The sequence below is a fragment of the Maniola jurtina genome, chromosome 14 (assembly GCF_905333055.1).
Source record: "Maniola jurtina chromosome 14, ilManJurt1.1, whole genome shotgun sequence".
NCBI classification, from domain to species: domain Eukaryota; kingdom Metazoa; phylum Arthropoda; class Insecta; order Lepidoptera; family Nymphalidae; genus Maniola; species Maniola jurtina.
In genome coordinates, this window is record NC_060042.1 from 11204045 (window position 1) to 11220668 (window position 16624).

The 16624-nt window shown below is 35.6% G+C and overlaps 2 protein-coding genes across 2 annotated transcripts in view; one reads left to right on the top strand and one right to left on the bottom strand.

Moving 5' to 3' along the window:
• Positions 1 to 1532: 1532 nt before the first annotated feature.
• On the bottom strand, positions 1533 to 4697 carry LOC123872117 (histone acetyltransferase KAT8-like). The gene has a single exon (XM_045916262.1). The coding sequence runs from the start codon at positions 4603 to 4605 to the stop codon at positions 3277 to 3279; it is 1329 nt and encodes a 442-aa protein (XP_045772218.1). The 5' UTR covers positions 4606 to 4697; the 3' UTR covers positions 1533 to 3276.
• Positions 4698 to 5429: 732 nt separating this feature from the next.
• The window catches only part of LOC123872138 (ras-related protein Rac1), a 44820-nt gene continuing 33625 nt past the window's right edge, over positions 5430 to 16624 (top strand). The window contains exon 1 of the mRNA XM_045916295.1: positions 5430 to 5745. Coding sequence (XP_045772251.1) covers positions 5711 to 5745 — 35 coding nt within the window. The 5' untranslated portion in view covers positions 5430 to 5710. The remainder of the gene's footprint in view (positions 5746 to 16624) is intronic.

A 16624-nucleotide genomic window follows, 5' to 3' on the forward strand; every position in this document is an offset into this window, starting at 1 on the left:
AATTTTAAAACTACATAGGTATTTTTAGAAAAATCTAAAACACCACAGACACAGATATTAGTTTCTAGAATATGTCTGCAAAATTTCATGGACTTTGGTTGCTTGATATTCAAATGAAATTGGAACTACGATTGTATGAAACGAGTGACGGAGAGAGCCCTGTTAATAGGGTCCCGTTGGGTAGGTGTACGGAACCGAATAAAGTAAATAATGAAACAACAAAAGTTCTGTTTCAGTTTTATTTCCGAACGACACTTTTTTCTTACACAACTAACGAACTATCACAAATAAACAGTGAAAACTGATGATTCACAGAATCTAATGACAAGGGAAGATCTTTTGGCTTCTCAAATCTCAATCTGACACGCGAGTGGCAAATTGTAATGGCGGATACGTACTTTTAACATGAGACTCGTGTTTGGTCAAATCAAATCAGGAGAATTTTCATTTTTAAAATGTCACACGCTTAACACAAAATTACAGAATATAGCACACATACAAACTTATAGCACAAATTCATGAGATTATTTTCTTCAATATTCATGAGATGTTTTTATTCAATAGTACAAGAAGCAGTCAAGCACTTATGTTCTGGTCGGATTACCTACTTATTACTAACATCTTGTGGGATTTATGTTCAAATAAACAGCGAAGTCCTAAATGCAAAAATGTTTTTGCGATTTGCCAAAAAAATATATTTTTTTTTAACTCGGTCACTATGTATTATTACTGAGCGTTTATTTATTTAGTTTTACTTTATTGGTTCTCTTGTGTCTCACTTGTGATTTCTGTGTCTGTCTCACTTGTGATGTGTGGTTCTCCTTTTGAAGCTCTCACTCACTATTGGCTGAAATGCATTGTTGCCGCAAGAATTCAGCCAATTTCTGCAATAGATCACCAGGATCGTGGATCTGTACGGATGCGTCACTCAGATGCTAGTTGTAGTTACATATTATTTCATACTATTTGATTTACACGTATCGCGACGTCAAAGTATGAGCCTCAATAGCTCAACCGGTAAAGGAGTGGACTGAAAACCGAAAGGTCGACGGTTCAAACCCCGCCCGTTGCACTATTGTCGTACCTACTCCTAGCACAAGCCTGACGCTTAGTTGGAGAGGAAAGGGGAATATTAGTCATTTAACATGGCTAATATTCTTTTTTAAAAAGAAAAGACAAAAGTCACCTGTTAACACTTAGTACGTTTCCGCCTTAAATTATAACACTTCATTACAACTACAAAAATATTACGTAGAATATAATTTAGGCGTCACAAGTATATCTTTAGTGTTACTGCTATGCTAGAACTGTGGTAACCAACCATGACCAAAATATTCCACCAAAAAAATTAACTGAGACTTGAACCTTATTCTCAACTGCCAGTGACCGAAAATGCTGGAGGAGTCATCAGTCATTATTGAAATTTCAACCTTCTTACGTTCTGATAAAGACTATTTTGAATGAGTATTTTTATATATGTTCTGCCTAAATTATATTCTACGATGTTCTACGCGATATTATGTTTTTTTTTATGTTGCAGTGGTTATTATCCACTCTGTCAATAAAATAATATAAAGGTAGATACATAATACACTGGGTATACGCAATTTTTTTTTTTGCAAGTACCTTTGCACATGACTACTTTACATTAGCATTCTGTATGCCATGCTTTACAATATTTCTGATTAATTCAAAATCCTTGACTAAAAAGGAAGTCATTCTGTGCAATGGCTCTTATACAACTCATCATATTTACAATATTACCTTATTACTAAAATAAAATTGATGAAAAAACCTTAAATCAGAAACTTAATTTAAAAACTTACAACTAATATCACTTGCCAGTAAAGGAACTCAGCGAGTAACTGAAAAAGGTTGAACAGATCTAAAAAAAAAATACACTGTGTTTTCTAATAATATTATGTTTAAATGTGTAAAAAAAATGGAATTTACATCAGTACCCCCTATTATAAATGTGAAAGTACATACATAATATGTTTATTTTGTGGTTAGTTGGTTTGTCCTTCAATCATAACGGTGCAACAGATTGGAGTGATTTTTGCATGGATATAGGTCCTGGAAAGTGACATAAATTACTTCTTATCCCATAAAATCAAAGAGCTCCCATGGGATTTTAAAAACCCAAATCCATGCAGATGAAGTCGCGGGCATCAACTATTAAATTATATGAAGGCAAAATGGATGTAATAAATTCCTTTGAATTTAAAAATTATGAAAATATGACTTCGATACTTCTCTACTAATCTATTATTATTAAATTTGGTTTAGGTGAAAACTAATAGAAGTAGTTTTAAGTATATGGTCCTATCTCTGAGACTGTCTACAATCAAAGATACACAATTAATAATTATCAACAAATAGATATGAATTCATTATCCATTGTTATTTTAAATATAACCATCCACTGAAAAACCAAAACAAAAGATCTTGCAGTTGGGTAAGTTATTGATTATAACTCTGTAACTCTACATAGCTAATTATTAAATTTTATTAAAGCATGATATTATCTTACAATACTTTGTAACAATACAATTTTTAAAAATGCAAAGAAAAATTACTTTTTAAAGAATTTGAGTTACAAACTACACTTTCTTATTGTATTTTTCTTTCCTACATGTAAGTAAATTATTTATTAGACCATTTACATCTTTTTATTTTCTATATTTATTATTCAAAACAATTACCTGACAATGTTTCTCTACTGGGATCTTAACAACGGGAATAAAACTACTTTTCAATGTCAACCACAAATGCCATCAATTACCCTACAGTTACTTTAAATTACTTTTAAACTGATTGCACATTACATTGCAGCATCTAAAATATTTTTAATAAAATTCATTTGTATCAAATAAAAAGACTATCTGCATATTACTTACTTATTTTACTTCTAACCACCAGCAACAAAAATATTTGCTTGATTTTTTTATCTTTTACTGTTTTTATAAACCCTACAATATGAATTATTACAAAAAAAAATAATAAGCAGAGCAATCATACATTTTGCAGAGTTCTTCTTATCTGAAACATTTACAATTTCATTGCATTCTTTAGTTTTTCAGTGCTATAATATTTATTCTGTAATGTAATGTGCAATCAGTATTAGACTCCTTAAATACTTGTATTTGATCACAATACCACATCTAGATTACAATAAAATTATTTACTCGACTTTACAGGCTGGAAGCCTAGAGAACTCCTTTGGTTGACTTTCAACCAATCTCTAACTCTCTAGGCCCTGCCTGTAAGCCTATACTACTTCTTAGCCTTCGTAGAGTTCCCTTGCTTATTGGGTGGAGTCCATCTCAACGCAGATGGGTCTACACATAACCGAGGCTTCTTAAAATGTGAACTGGCCAGCTGTTCGGCCACAATCTTCGGTGTGACACAAATAACATGCTGTCCCTTCCAATACTTTACCATGTTCATAGATTGTAAGGTGGATATTATGTCCGTCTGTGATATACCAGTCATCTGACTCAAATCTTTGATACTTAAAGTACCCCGACTCGCACTTAACACTTCTAATAGAACATAGGACCAGTATGATCTGTAACTTAGCTTACCTAAGTCTGATAAAGGCTTTTCAGGGCTACCGACTACCTGTTCGAGCCTAGAAAGTTCATAGCTAAATGCAATAAGCAGTTTACCATAACCTTGTCTCTGGTATGGAGGCAGAGTTAGTATACAAGCAACGTTGTTGCCTTCAGGCGAGTCCTTCTCTTTAGAAAAGTAGCCGACGAGATGAGCGCCATGCTTGTCAACTTCACACAAAATGTAAAAAAGAAATTGCTCTATATCAAAATAAAGAGTTTTGTGATCTAGAAATAGCTTTGCCAGTAAACATAGGTTTTGACAGTATATTTTATGCTCCTTACCGTCCGCCTCAAAGATTGCTATTGTACCTTTTCGATAGATTTCGCTTCCTTGCGGTTGCCGCGCTGTACACTCGCTCAAATGATACCTGTATGTCTTTTCCATCCTCATATACTTGAGACAATATTCACAAATCCACAGTTTCGCCTGTTTTCCATACTCATCCGGGTAGGGGCTGAAATACCACGTGTCTATTTCGTATTTTCCGATTTGAATCCTGTCGATGTATTTGACTTTGGTAATAGCTTCGTGTTCTTTCTCCAGGGCCGCTGTTGTGGGGTCCATTTCAGCGTACGACTTCTGTACATGGTTAATTTCGTCATGTTTACGTTTTTGATTGCGCGTTATTTTGCGGCCGGACTTGTCGGTGAGCAAATGATCGGAGTTTATGTTATTATTGGAGTTCTCGCATACGTCAAATCTATCGGACATTACCCGGTGGCGCGAAACCCACTCGTCAAGTCTTCGATCGTAACCAACATAGTGCACATAATATTCATAACACGATTCCGCGGCGTTGTACCGCGTCTGTATTATCTCAGCCGGGTGCCATGACTCATCCGAACGCCGCACTAAATAATGCTCTCCGATATCCAAAGGTTGCTCCTGTGTGGACTCCGAGTCTTCGTTGTCGGTGCTACGGCACTCTGTATTTGGTAATTCATTGTTCACTATTGGTTTTTCCAACTCTTTATCACCTTTAGCCATATTCAACAAAAACCATTTATCGAATCACGCAATACCGCGCAACTATTCTCCAGCCATGCCATTTCTTCCATAGACAAATAGAAATGTCTGTCCGCGGAAAACGTGCCAACTAGTGAAGCACCTATAATTTTTTAACCGATAACATGTCGGTATTTACCGATTATTTGTATAATTTAGATATCTTTTCCATAATGTGTGTTTTTATAGTAAAACATAGAACATCTACTAGTACAATGAAGAATATAAATATCATAGAGATATAATTATTAAATATGTTTAGCTATTTTTCTGTATTAAATTCTATGAATAAAGATTAATATAACAAGCTCTAAATTATACAAAACTTCCTTGAGTTAAAATCTCCGCAGAGGAATTATACAAAAAATAAGATATTTGACTATGGTCCATCTCTATGGTATGGTGTTGCACATCGACAGAAAATTGCTTTGTTTTAGGTTAAATATATTTGTAATTTTGTAATAATTAGAAAATGGATCAAGGAAATAGTTATATTAATGAATGTTCGTTAAAATAAGATAAAAGTAAGTTATGATTATAAACATGTTAACCTAAACTAGGTTTGCTATTTCGTTAAGATTTGTGATCTTGTATCTGTTAAGCATGCTTTCAAAATCACGCAGTGCATTAGTCACGCTTTTTAAAGGCTTTTTTAAGTACGTAAACTATTAGAGCTGTTGTTTTCAAAAATACTTAGAGATCAAGATTCAAAAGTATCCAGAAATATAAGAATGAAAAAGTGCTAATAAAAAAATTTAAGCAGGTAACATTTTCCACTTAGTTGACCATAAACTATAGAGACTATAGAGTACTACCAAATGAAACATGAGTTGCTGATCGGCAAAACGTCCGTGTTCAACTGATTTGTAAATCGTTTCCTAATCGCCCGAAGGGAGATATGAAATTATTTTCGATAACTAAAAACTGTGCCGTTCGTCTACGCGAGTGTTGATTGTAATGCCGGAGTGTATTGATTACAATTAGAGGTGATAAAAGTGCAGTGATTTTGTACAAGATTGGTTTGGAAGCATTTTGCCGTGGTAATAATCTCGCCGTTGTCTTAGTTGGAACATTAAACTAAGCCAAAATGCAAGCGATTAAGTGTGTCGTTGTTGGCGATGGGTGAGTACAATAATTTATTTTGTATTCCTACATACAATTTTGTAGTGGTTTTATCGTAATAAACTTAACTACTGACGTCATTAGGACTCATTGGTGCCGCATCCAGTATTGTTGGGAACACAGTCCCGTTGAACGATAGTGCACGTTGTATTTTTAACCGACTTGAGAAAGGAAGCATGCGACTGTGAGTCTCCTTAATTTATATGTTCACGATTTTCTTAAAACTACTTGACCGATTTTGATGATTATTTTCATTGGTGTGATCTCTAAATTACCTACCTTATTGATGTTTTATTTAAATTATAATAATCTCGACTTAATTAATCTATATCTCATCATTGGTAAGTCTACTTATATTTTTATTCTTATTTATATACATAAAAATAGTTTTAATGAACACTTACAGATTATGCTTACCTTATCATTATCACATAATTATCAACAGCATGTTATCTAAGCTATCTTTTAAATTAAGTACCTATATTATAGCAAAATGCAAAATGATCTTATCAGTAAAGTGATAATGGTTATTGCAATAAACATTGAATATCTTACTTTATTTTACAATTTCATAAAACACTAACAGATAGCACTAAGTGGCTTTTATTTACTGGACATAATTATTTGGGATTTCACTAGATTTCTCTAGGTTTAGAGGCCCCTAAACCTGACCCTCATATAGACTACCTCCTATGCCCCACACTTGGTCTGCTACTGGTAATATTTCAAATTTCATTAATTATTGATAATCAAACCCCTACAAATTGTCTTGCCAAAAATTATATTATCAATAGTTGAAAGCATTTGGTACCTACTATCCACTACTACACAGTTGGTCCAAAAAAAAAAACTTTACGAATCACTAAACTAGACTACTTAAATCGATACAAAAAATCATACTATCCTTTACTACAAAAATCATTATGAAAAAGATGACACTAAATTTGAGTACTTATGTTTTATGTACAGCTGAATTAACACAATACAGAATTATACATCCTTAAAAAATCACAGAACTGCTAAACTAGACTACTGAAACAAAAAATCATGCTACCCCTTTATTAAAAAAAAATGTTATGAAAAGGATGACAGTATATTTAGAGTACTTTGTACAGCTGAATTAACACAATACAGAATTATACATATAACAAATCGTCATTACCATATCTAATTCACATGCACACTAAGCTCTCTGCAAATATCTATGTTGTTTTCTAAAGATGACTCAAGGTGAGCTCAAAAGGGCACTGACACGCTGGCAGGGTGAATGCAAATTGTCCCATTTCCTCTTGCTTTGTCTTCTATACAACTATAGTTACTACTAGCTGATGCCCGCAGCTTCGCCCGCGTGGATTGGTCAGATCCCCTGCAGCATCAGGATTGAGGAGTTGGACTCCAAATTTTTTATGAAACAATGTCGCAAAGTTCCTCTATCGATTAAAAAAGAAATGACGCAAATCGGTTCAGAAATCTCGGAGATTTCGGTGTACATAGGTAGAAAAACACAACTCCCTTTTTAAAAGTCGGTTAATAAAGTAGCCTATTTTACGCCCTGGTCAATCCTCTACTTGCCTGTGAAAGTCCCGTCAAAATCGGTTCAGCCGTTCCAAAGATTAGCCTTTTCAAACAGATAGACAGACAGACAGACAGACAGACAGACAGACAGACAGACAAAAATTTTAAAAACGTGTGATTCAGTTATGGTATCGTTCAAATAACCATATGAGCTTAATATGAGGTAGTTATTTCGAAATTACAGACAGACACTCCAATTTTATTTATTAGTATAGATACTACTAACTACTTACTGTAATATTCTATTCTAGACTATAAACAGTACTGTCTTTCATTATTAATGAATGTGTTAATGACTTAACAGTTAACATTATTATGTTTATAATAAGTTATAACAATACAAACAAAGATTTTGGTCATTTTTATTGAACAATTTAAGTTTTTGTTTCATTAAAAAGGAATTTTAGGATATGGCTATTAGTGTGTATGATGTCTTGTATGGTCAGCATCAGAATTCGAGTAGCAATTCTGGGAAACTATTGCATCAAAAACCTGTCGCACTTATGAAAATTTTCTGTAAACATGCCACACATAACGCATGTGCTAAAAGACTTACGGCCTTTGACTGTACACTAATAGTCATACACCATCAAGTTTACAGAAGGCCGCTTCAAGCCTGCTGCAAACTTGACAGTAAACTTGGTTGCCTATGGCCAGCGTTAATTATATCTTACCATAATATTTTATGTTTCACTTTGACCATTTTTTAACTTTTAAGGTTTTTTTTTTTTAATTATTCAATTAAGAAAATAATTAAATGAAACCTGTTTACTATAATTAAGTTTGATTTATGGTAACTAACAAGGTTTCTTAGCTGCAAAATAAGCAACAACATTAAGGATCAAACCACACAAAAGCTTAGCATGTAAGGAATTGGGTCAGTGGACTTGCTAAGCTTTGATGAAGCCTCATTAAGTATGCCAGCTGCCTATTCGACAGTCGTGAGATGTGGCAGCTGTGTGATATCAACCTTAGAGTCATTATTCTAACTAGATGACGTCACATGACCTAGGTCTTACGGATTCGTGTTTCTGTTCATTAGTAGGTAGGTAATTACAATATATGCTGAGTTTGCGTAGGATTACAGGTCGCATTATTTATCACTTTAGTGTAAAAATGTACAGTTCGCTTTTTATTAACATGGGAAATCTATTTGGTCATGTAGGTCAAGTGGGTATATTGGGTACGCGTCACGAATGTTGAAAAAGTAAGCAGGTTCAATTTCATCCCACTCTCGTTTCTGAGATGAAAAAAAAAGAAAAAGCGACGCAAAATAGCAAACAATTTTTTTTGAAGTGAGGTGACGATGCGTCAGCTCATATTCATTACTAGATGGTGCCGCAACTTCATATGCCTAGATTTAACGTCTTGGGAATTCTTTGATTATTATTATCTGGGATAAAAAATTGCCTTGGTTCGTCCCTGGGATGCAAGATATCCCTGTACCAAATTTCATAGAATCAGTGAAAAGGATGGGCTGTGAAAAGCTAGCAGACGGATAGACAGACAGACATGCAGACACACTTTTGCATTTATAATATTAATAGCTACTATCTATGTATTTCAAAACAGGAAAACCTACCTAGTAAATTGATTTTTAGCCTGTCCAATTCTATTTTGAAACTAGATGTACAAAATAATTTGAATTTTACATAGAGTGAATATGAATTTCGGAGGCAAGGTCGTTCTATGACATTAGAATTTATTTGTTTTTATCTCAGCTCTAAATTAGTTGCTCTTTTAATAGTTTGGTCAAGGCAACTTGTTAAAGCTTGCTTTCCAGTAGCCTATTTCCTTGCGTATTAAGAGTAGGGCATTCCAGAAGTTTTTTTTTTTTTTAAAGAATACTAGCCATGCTAATCATGACTAATACTCACTCCCCTTTCCCCTCCAATTAAGCGTAAAGCTTGTGCCAGGAGTGGGTACGACAAATAGTGTAATGGGTGGGGTTTGAACCGCCGACCTTTCGGAATTCAGTCCACTCCTCAACCATTGAGCTATCGAGGCTTTAACGTTATGTAGCTTAATTGTGCTTGGAGTGCTGATAGATGTAAAAACTAATGTTAAGTACTTAATTATTTTTTCAACTTACAAATTTTGAAATTTTATTTTATGATTTACCTACATAAAATTTAATTACTAAACCTTTATTTGAAAATGCAAAAGAAACACTACTGCTACCTATTTCATAGTTTTAAGTTTTTTTTTTCCACTGACTGCCAATTTTTTTTTCTTCAATGTGATGGGTAGTACCTACACTGAATCAGAAAGTGCGATAGATATACCTAAGCTAAGTAGGTAGGTATAAATACACAAATAGTTTTAAGTGCACTTTCTTTCACGTATAACCATCACTTTCCCAGTAGGCAGGTGCTCACTGGTCAGGTGCATGTAGGTTTCTATATTTGGCGAACGTCAACTTGCAATGGTAGAAAGTTAGGGTTTCTAACGAGGACCACTGTTTGATACAATCGTGACATGCGTTAATTTTATGTTGGACCTAAAAATAACAACAGTTATTTTCAGGTCCTACATAAAATCACCATATTAATCACCAGGAGTAACAACTCCTAGTAATTAGTAAGCTGCGATAGCCTATTGTCGTCCGCATCCTAATCGGAGGTCAGTGGTTCGATTCTCGGCACGCACCTCGAACGTTCATATACGTTTCAATTAAATTAAATATCACTGCTGTAACGGTGAAGTCAAACATCGAAAGGAAACGGAGAACATTATGGAGAACTCTTAGGGATGCAACCTGAGAGTTCTCCATAATGTTCTCAAAGGTGTGTGAAGTGTGCCAATCCGCACTTGGCTAGTGTGGTAGACTATGGCCAAAACCCTTTTCACTCTGAGAGGAGATCCGTGCTCTGTAGTGAGCCGCCGACGAGTTGATCATGATGATAAGTTAAGTTAGTAGTACCCAACTAGTTTAAATTTTAGTGCGCATACATTTTGTGTTCCGATTTCAAAAACCAATGGTATTAAAGGTATTAAATCAATTGAAGCGGAGCAGCAAGTCCATTCCCAAAAACCTGCATCAATCATTATTTCAATCGCAATTGTTGTGATTGGCTGAATTTATGGTATTCTTGTTGCAACAATGCATTGCAGCCAATAGTGAGCGAGCGTCAACCAATCAGAGGTGAGAATGACAGCTACAATGTCACGATCGCAATCACCTCTGATTGGTTGACGCTCGTTCACTATATAAGACGCATAGTTGCAACAAGATCACCATAAATTCAGCCAATCACAACAATTGAGATTGTAATAATAATTATTGATGTAGTTTTCCGCAATCGACCAATAGAATAGAGTAAAGTACCTACCTAGTAACTAAATCATTAATTTTATCAACATTGAATTAAAAACATTTTGTTGGCATTGGGAGTAATGGCCCTTTGATAACCCTTATCGAGCGCTTGTTTATTAATGTGTTTCGGGAAATGGGAGCTTAGTGAATTATCTAAAGTGAAATTAGACTCTGCACATACGGGCCACTCGATACAGCCACAAGTAATCGATCTCCCAAAAACTAGCCACTTTTACTCTAAAGCGGAATTTACATTACGAAATTATTTTCACGGCACTAATTTCACTATAAATTGCAATTGCCACTTCAGCTTCGCCACCTTCTGAGCTATGGCGGTTACTCCGGTTCTCCTACGGATCTCCTCATTTCTGATTTGATCACCTAAAGTAACTCCACTCCAAGCATAGCTCTCCCTATTGTTCGCAGAGTGACACTGAGCTTTCTTATGAGACCCATAGATATTAGATAGCGACCATTCTCGACTCTCTGTGGGAATATCTATACTAATATTATAAATGCGAAAGTGTGTCTGTCTGTCTGTTTATCTGTCTGCTACCTTTTCACGGCCCAACAGTGTAACCGATTCTGACGAAAGGTTAAGCGAACAGGGTTAGCTTATATCCCGGGGACGGACATGGGCTACTTTTTATCCCGGAAAATCAAAGAGTTCCCACGGGATCTATAAAAATCTAAAATCCATGCGGACGAAGTCACGAGCATCCTCTAGTAAGTATATAATAGTACTACTGTACTGTAGGTACAAAGTACACAGTAAAGGACATCATGATTTCAACTCGATGCCTACATACGAGATGCATTCTCAATTGCTCGACAATGCCGGACGAATGGACGGACAACAACCACCGTCACTTTTGTTGTAAAAATAGTCTCAGCTTCAATCTGGTGAGCACATTTTCTCATTGATATGTGTAATCACGCGCCCGCATGTCGTCTGTGTGACGTAGCAGTCCTACAGTGGACTGTATTACTGAACTAATATGTATACCGGTCTCTATTGAAAAAGCAGTTAATGCCAAAAACATGGCTATTTTCAAAAACTAAGTTACCTTCTTCTTTTCTTGCTTGGTGGCTTTAAGTCATGTTTCTAAACAAAAATGCTGCGTTGGTTCAAGGTTTTTGACCCTACGTAGCAAACATCATTGGAAATATCAATCAGTTTTTTTCTAAATTTTCATGTTTTTTGGTGATAATGATACCACTAAAACTATTTTTTGCAGTGGGCTTTTAAGATATAGGACGACACTCGGCAGTAATGCGATCTTTAATATCATTGCGAACTAACCGATCATCGGTGGCGTATCCCACATAGTTCGAAGAATGGATAGACGTTGAGGTCCCAAAGTGCTGGAATGCCGACCTTGTACCGGAAAGCGCGATGCCACAGGCCCTCCCACTAGGCAAAAGATGACATCTGACAGAGTCGCATGGAACGGCTAGATTCGGTCTGCGCAAGACGGCGCGGCGTGGCAGAAGTTCCTACAAGAGATCTATGTCTAGCAATGGACTTCTATCGGTTCATGACGACAACGATAATGTTGCCTATCTGTCGGTATTCTATAGAATATACCTACTTCGCAGAGTGTACTAAGTAACTGCTAAGGAACTATTATTGATCTAGTACCTCTCTCGCCATTTTATTATCGGACCGCGAGGCATAGTAAAGGTCTGCACTCTTACATATTCGAAATTCCACGGACTCCTACAAAGCAATTCGCTTCCTCATTTCTAATACCCACTACTATAATGTGGGATTGCCTTCTTCTTTTTCCGTTTTCCGTCGCACCACGGCTCATGTGCCTTGCGCCTAACATTTTGGCCAATAGCTAACTTTGGAAAACGATTGTGACGATTGCTATGCATCAGTCACCAGTTTCGCAATACAGGCTCAGTTATTGAAACTACAACATACATACTGTTTCCCACATTCGACTAACGCGATTGATTGATAACTCTTGAGCAACATGTATCTACTTAGTGCGAATAGTGTTATTATTTGGAGAGTTAGCAGGTATTACATGACGTGTTATCCATATGATTAACTTTCATACCTACTCAAAGTTAACATGCATAAAATATATAGGTAAGTAGTTATACTTAATTAACATTAAGTAATCCGACATCAGTTTTCCCTTCCACCTATAATATGGGTACCTTCAAGTCAAGAGGGAATAGGCAACTTCTAGGCAAGCGCGCTCCATCTTAGGCTGCATCATCACTTGCTAGCAAGTCTGATTGCAGCCAAGCGCTAGTCTATATAATTAAAAAAAAAAGTAAGTACCTACTTCAGTACTTCTAGATAGTTAGGTACTCAGTTATAGGATGTACATTAAACAAGATTTAATTTTTCGTTGGATCATAATATAAGGAAGACAAATAAATGCCTACGCCGCCCGTTTGTTTACATTAAAATAATACGACTATCACACTAATATTATAAAGGCGAAAGTTTGTATGTGTGTGTGTGTGTGTGTGTGTGTGTGTATGTATGTTTGTTACTCCTTCACGCAAAAACTACTGGACGGATTTGGCTGAAATTTGGAATGGAGATAGATAATATCCTGGATTAGCACATAGGCTACTTTTTATCCCGGAAAATCAAAGAGTTCCCACGGGATTTCAACAAACCTAAATCCACGCGGGCGAAGTCGCGGGCATCGGCTAGTTAATAATAATTATCTACAGTTACTAAAATTTGAAGCTGTTATCGCATTGCATAAGGATAATAAATGACATTTCCTTGGTCGCTATCATTGTTTTACCTACTCATATTGGGAGCATTTCCTATACAATACTAGCTGGCCCATCCCGAATTTGCCTTGGGTGGGAGTCTACGTTATCGAGAAAACTACATGCAAAATCTTACAGTTTCTCTAAATTCGGTGGTTTAAGGTTTAAACTGTAGTATGTTGATACAATATGTCAGTCAATGAGTTACTCTTTTTAAATACATATATCATACTTAGCTATGCTTGCGTCTCAGTCGCTTGGAATTAAGTTTATAAAAATCGCGCGGGAATTCTGATATTCCAGGATAAAAACTAGCCTATGTCCGACTTCAGGATGCAAGCTGTAACAAAAATCGAGGCAAAATCGGTTTAATGGTTGGACAATTGGACATACAGACACAGTTTCGCATATTTTAATTTTATACTTAGTATGGATAGATTGGATCCCCTATAGTAAGAACCCAGTTATTTGATACTTCACTGTAAATCCGTACTAGCTTTGATCCTATTAGACTAAATTAACTCTCTGACTCTTATGCCCCCTTTTAAGTAACACTCGGGCTTTAATTGGGGCACGTGGAATTTGTCTTTAAACTTATTAATAAAGAACCTGGGTGTATACACACTTATTCTGCGCATACTGGCTTAGTGACTGAGTGAGTGGAGTGCTCTTAGCTACCAGTCACCCAAAGCACATATCTAGTAACTTTATAATACCGAGCGCAATTTCAGTGGTTGAGAAGTTATACATACGTATACTTAATATTTTCACTTTCGAGATTTTGGAAAGCTCTCCTAGTTAATACTTTGTAATATAAGTTATTTTTAATCATTTATTTACCTAAGCAGATACTTAGACTCAGGCTCAAGATAAATAATCGTCAAAAGCTAGTTCTGTTTGGTAAAAGGATGAAATTAATTGAAAATTATTATTGCAAGTAAGTAATTATCATATTAAGTACCTATGCATTTTTTTTCAATTTTAATTATAACTAATTCTTTTGTAAGATCTTGCGTAATGACACAAGTAGTTGTTTGCTACCTAAGTTATAGGTACTTCTAATTCCTTGTAGTTTATTCAAATTGTGACGATTCGTTTATTTAAATACTCAAGTACTCAACTATAGAGATAGCAGGCAACTTTTCAAAGAAAAAATAAACTCATAACAATTTGCAAGCGTTGCGTTGCCAACCGCACAGGTGTGTATCGTACCTCAGTTTTCCGACCTCACTTGCTCTCACTAATTAGTCTCAGAGCTCAGACGGGCCCGTGCAAAGCTCACTACTTTAGTGTTGCATGAATCGTGAATGTGTATTATTTCATGTAGGAGCTACTTGTACTCAAAAGTGAGCAACAATTGATCTTGTCGCTCTTATTAGAGGGCGTGGAGAGGTTGAAGTTGGGAACTTGAAAGCTTGAGTGTGTATTACGTGACGTCAATGGTGTGCGGCAACACCCTTAGTTAATGAACGAAAAAAGTTTATAACTAAGATTTATTTCACATCTTGAGCTCTAAGTAAATTTTGGTTAAAAAAACTTTTGTATTATTTAAAATTATTTCAGTATGTATTCGTTTACTGAGTAGCATGTTTTAATTATTTTTTTACTGTACCTACCTACCTATTTAGTTAAAAAATACTTAATAGTTAATTAAGTATTAAACTAAACGGATTCGGTATGAGCTAAACTAGCACGGAGTGGGGAGGGGGGGGTCTTAAACTACCAGCACATAGACATTTTTTGGATTGATAGCAAGATAATGGTAATTTTAGCCAATACCAACAGATGCAATAAACTCAATGGTGTTAATAATCGCAATTTCTGTGCTAGGGTCATCTCTCACTAATTAATGATCATGTTCATTAAGTTATGAAAAGGATGAACATGAATAGATATGAAGATGAAGTAACTATTAAGGCCCCCTTTCATGAATAGAATATAATATGAAGTAAGTATAATAAGGCCTTGACATACAAAAAGCGGGACGGTAGAGACGCGCAGAATCATGCCAAAATGCTACACTAAAGGCGTGTTATATTTTAAGATCGCTTTCCTTGGGCATTTACAGAGAGGAGTCCAAAGTTTCAATCCCAAGATTAGTGTTAGGCAAAAGAGCTGGTCGCCAAAGACTCAAATGGTTAGACGATTGAGGATGGAAAGGGTTTAGTTATCCGAATTTGAAAGAAACTACTTTAGACAGAGAAGCTTTTCGCGTGATGATTGCCAGACTTCCTTTCGAAGTGGACACACAATGATGATGATTTTACTACGTACTCTGTACGTTAAAAATGTTCGCCGTGATTCTTTAAATTGACATAACTTTTTTATTTATGAACCGATTGACATGAAATAAACACTAAATGTTAAGTGAAGCTTACTACAATATATTAGTGAAAACCGTATCTAAATCGAATAAGCCGTTTCTGATATTAGCGTGCACAAACACACAGACAAACAGACAAACAGACAAAAAAAAATTTAATTACAATTTCGGGTTCGGCATCGATATAATAACAACCCCTGCTACTTTTTTTTATATATTTCCGTTGTACAGACACCACTTTTCTACAATTTTATTATATGTATAAATAATTATAGCAAAACGCGTCACACAGCAGTCATTCCACACGAGATTCGCAGTGTCAACTGTCAACGCTTTCATGCAGCTGTATGTTCCCAAACAATTACATACATATTTACAACTACTAAAAGCCGCGTTGTACGAATTACGTAGAATGATTGATTCTACGATTGAGCGATTGATTCTATTGAGCGTTCAGCTTGCGTTGAGCGTAATTTGATTTGCTCAGACTCCAGAAACTCTTAAAACAAGACAGGTGTAACTATGTGTCTGACATAAATCTTTGTCATTTTAACTTTACGGAAAGTCTGAAGAAAGTCAATAAAGTAAGTTCGCTCTTTAGATCTCAATTCTCAATATTACTTACCGCGTATCGCTGTCGTAACGCGTTTTGTCTGTTCAAGCCTTAAGTTCGTCTTTTCATGAAACTTACCTCATACAGGTTAAATTAACTGAGGATCCAAGCGGACGAAATCGGCACTCAAGAGCCAGTGGTAAATAAAATTAGGCCACCGGGTCAGACATTCCTGTCGCATGTGCTTAATTTTCAACCTTGCACTCCCCTACGGAAACTGATCCCGCTAAAGGGAGCCAAACTTTGAAAATATTTTACTTAGTAATTTTTTTTAAATAACTATCTAGTAAAGTTGCGTCGATTT

Coding starts and splice junctions, on each gene's coding strand:
- LOC123872117 (XM_045916262.1), bottom strand. CDS start 4,605: ATGGCTAAAGGTGATAAAGAGTTGGAAAAACCAATAGTGAACAATGAA.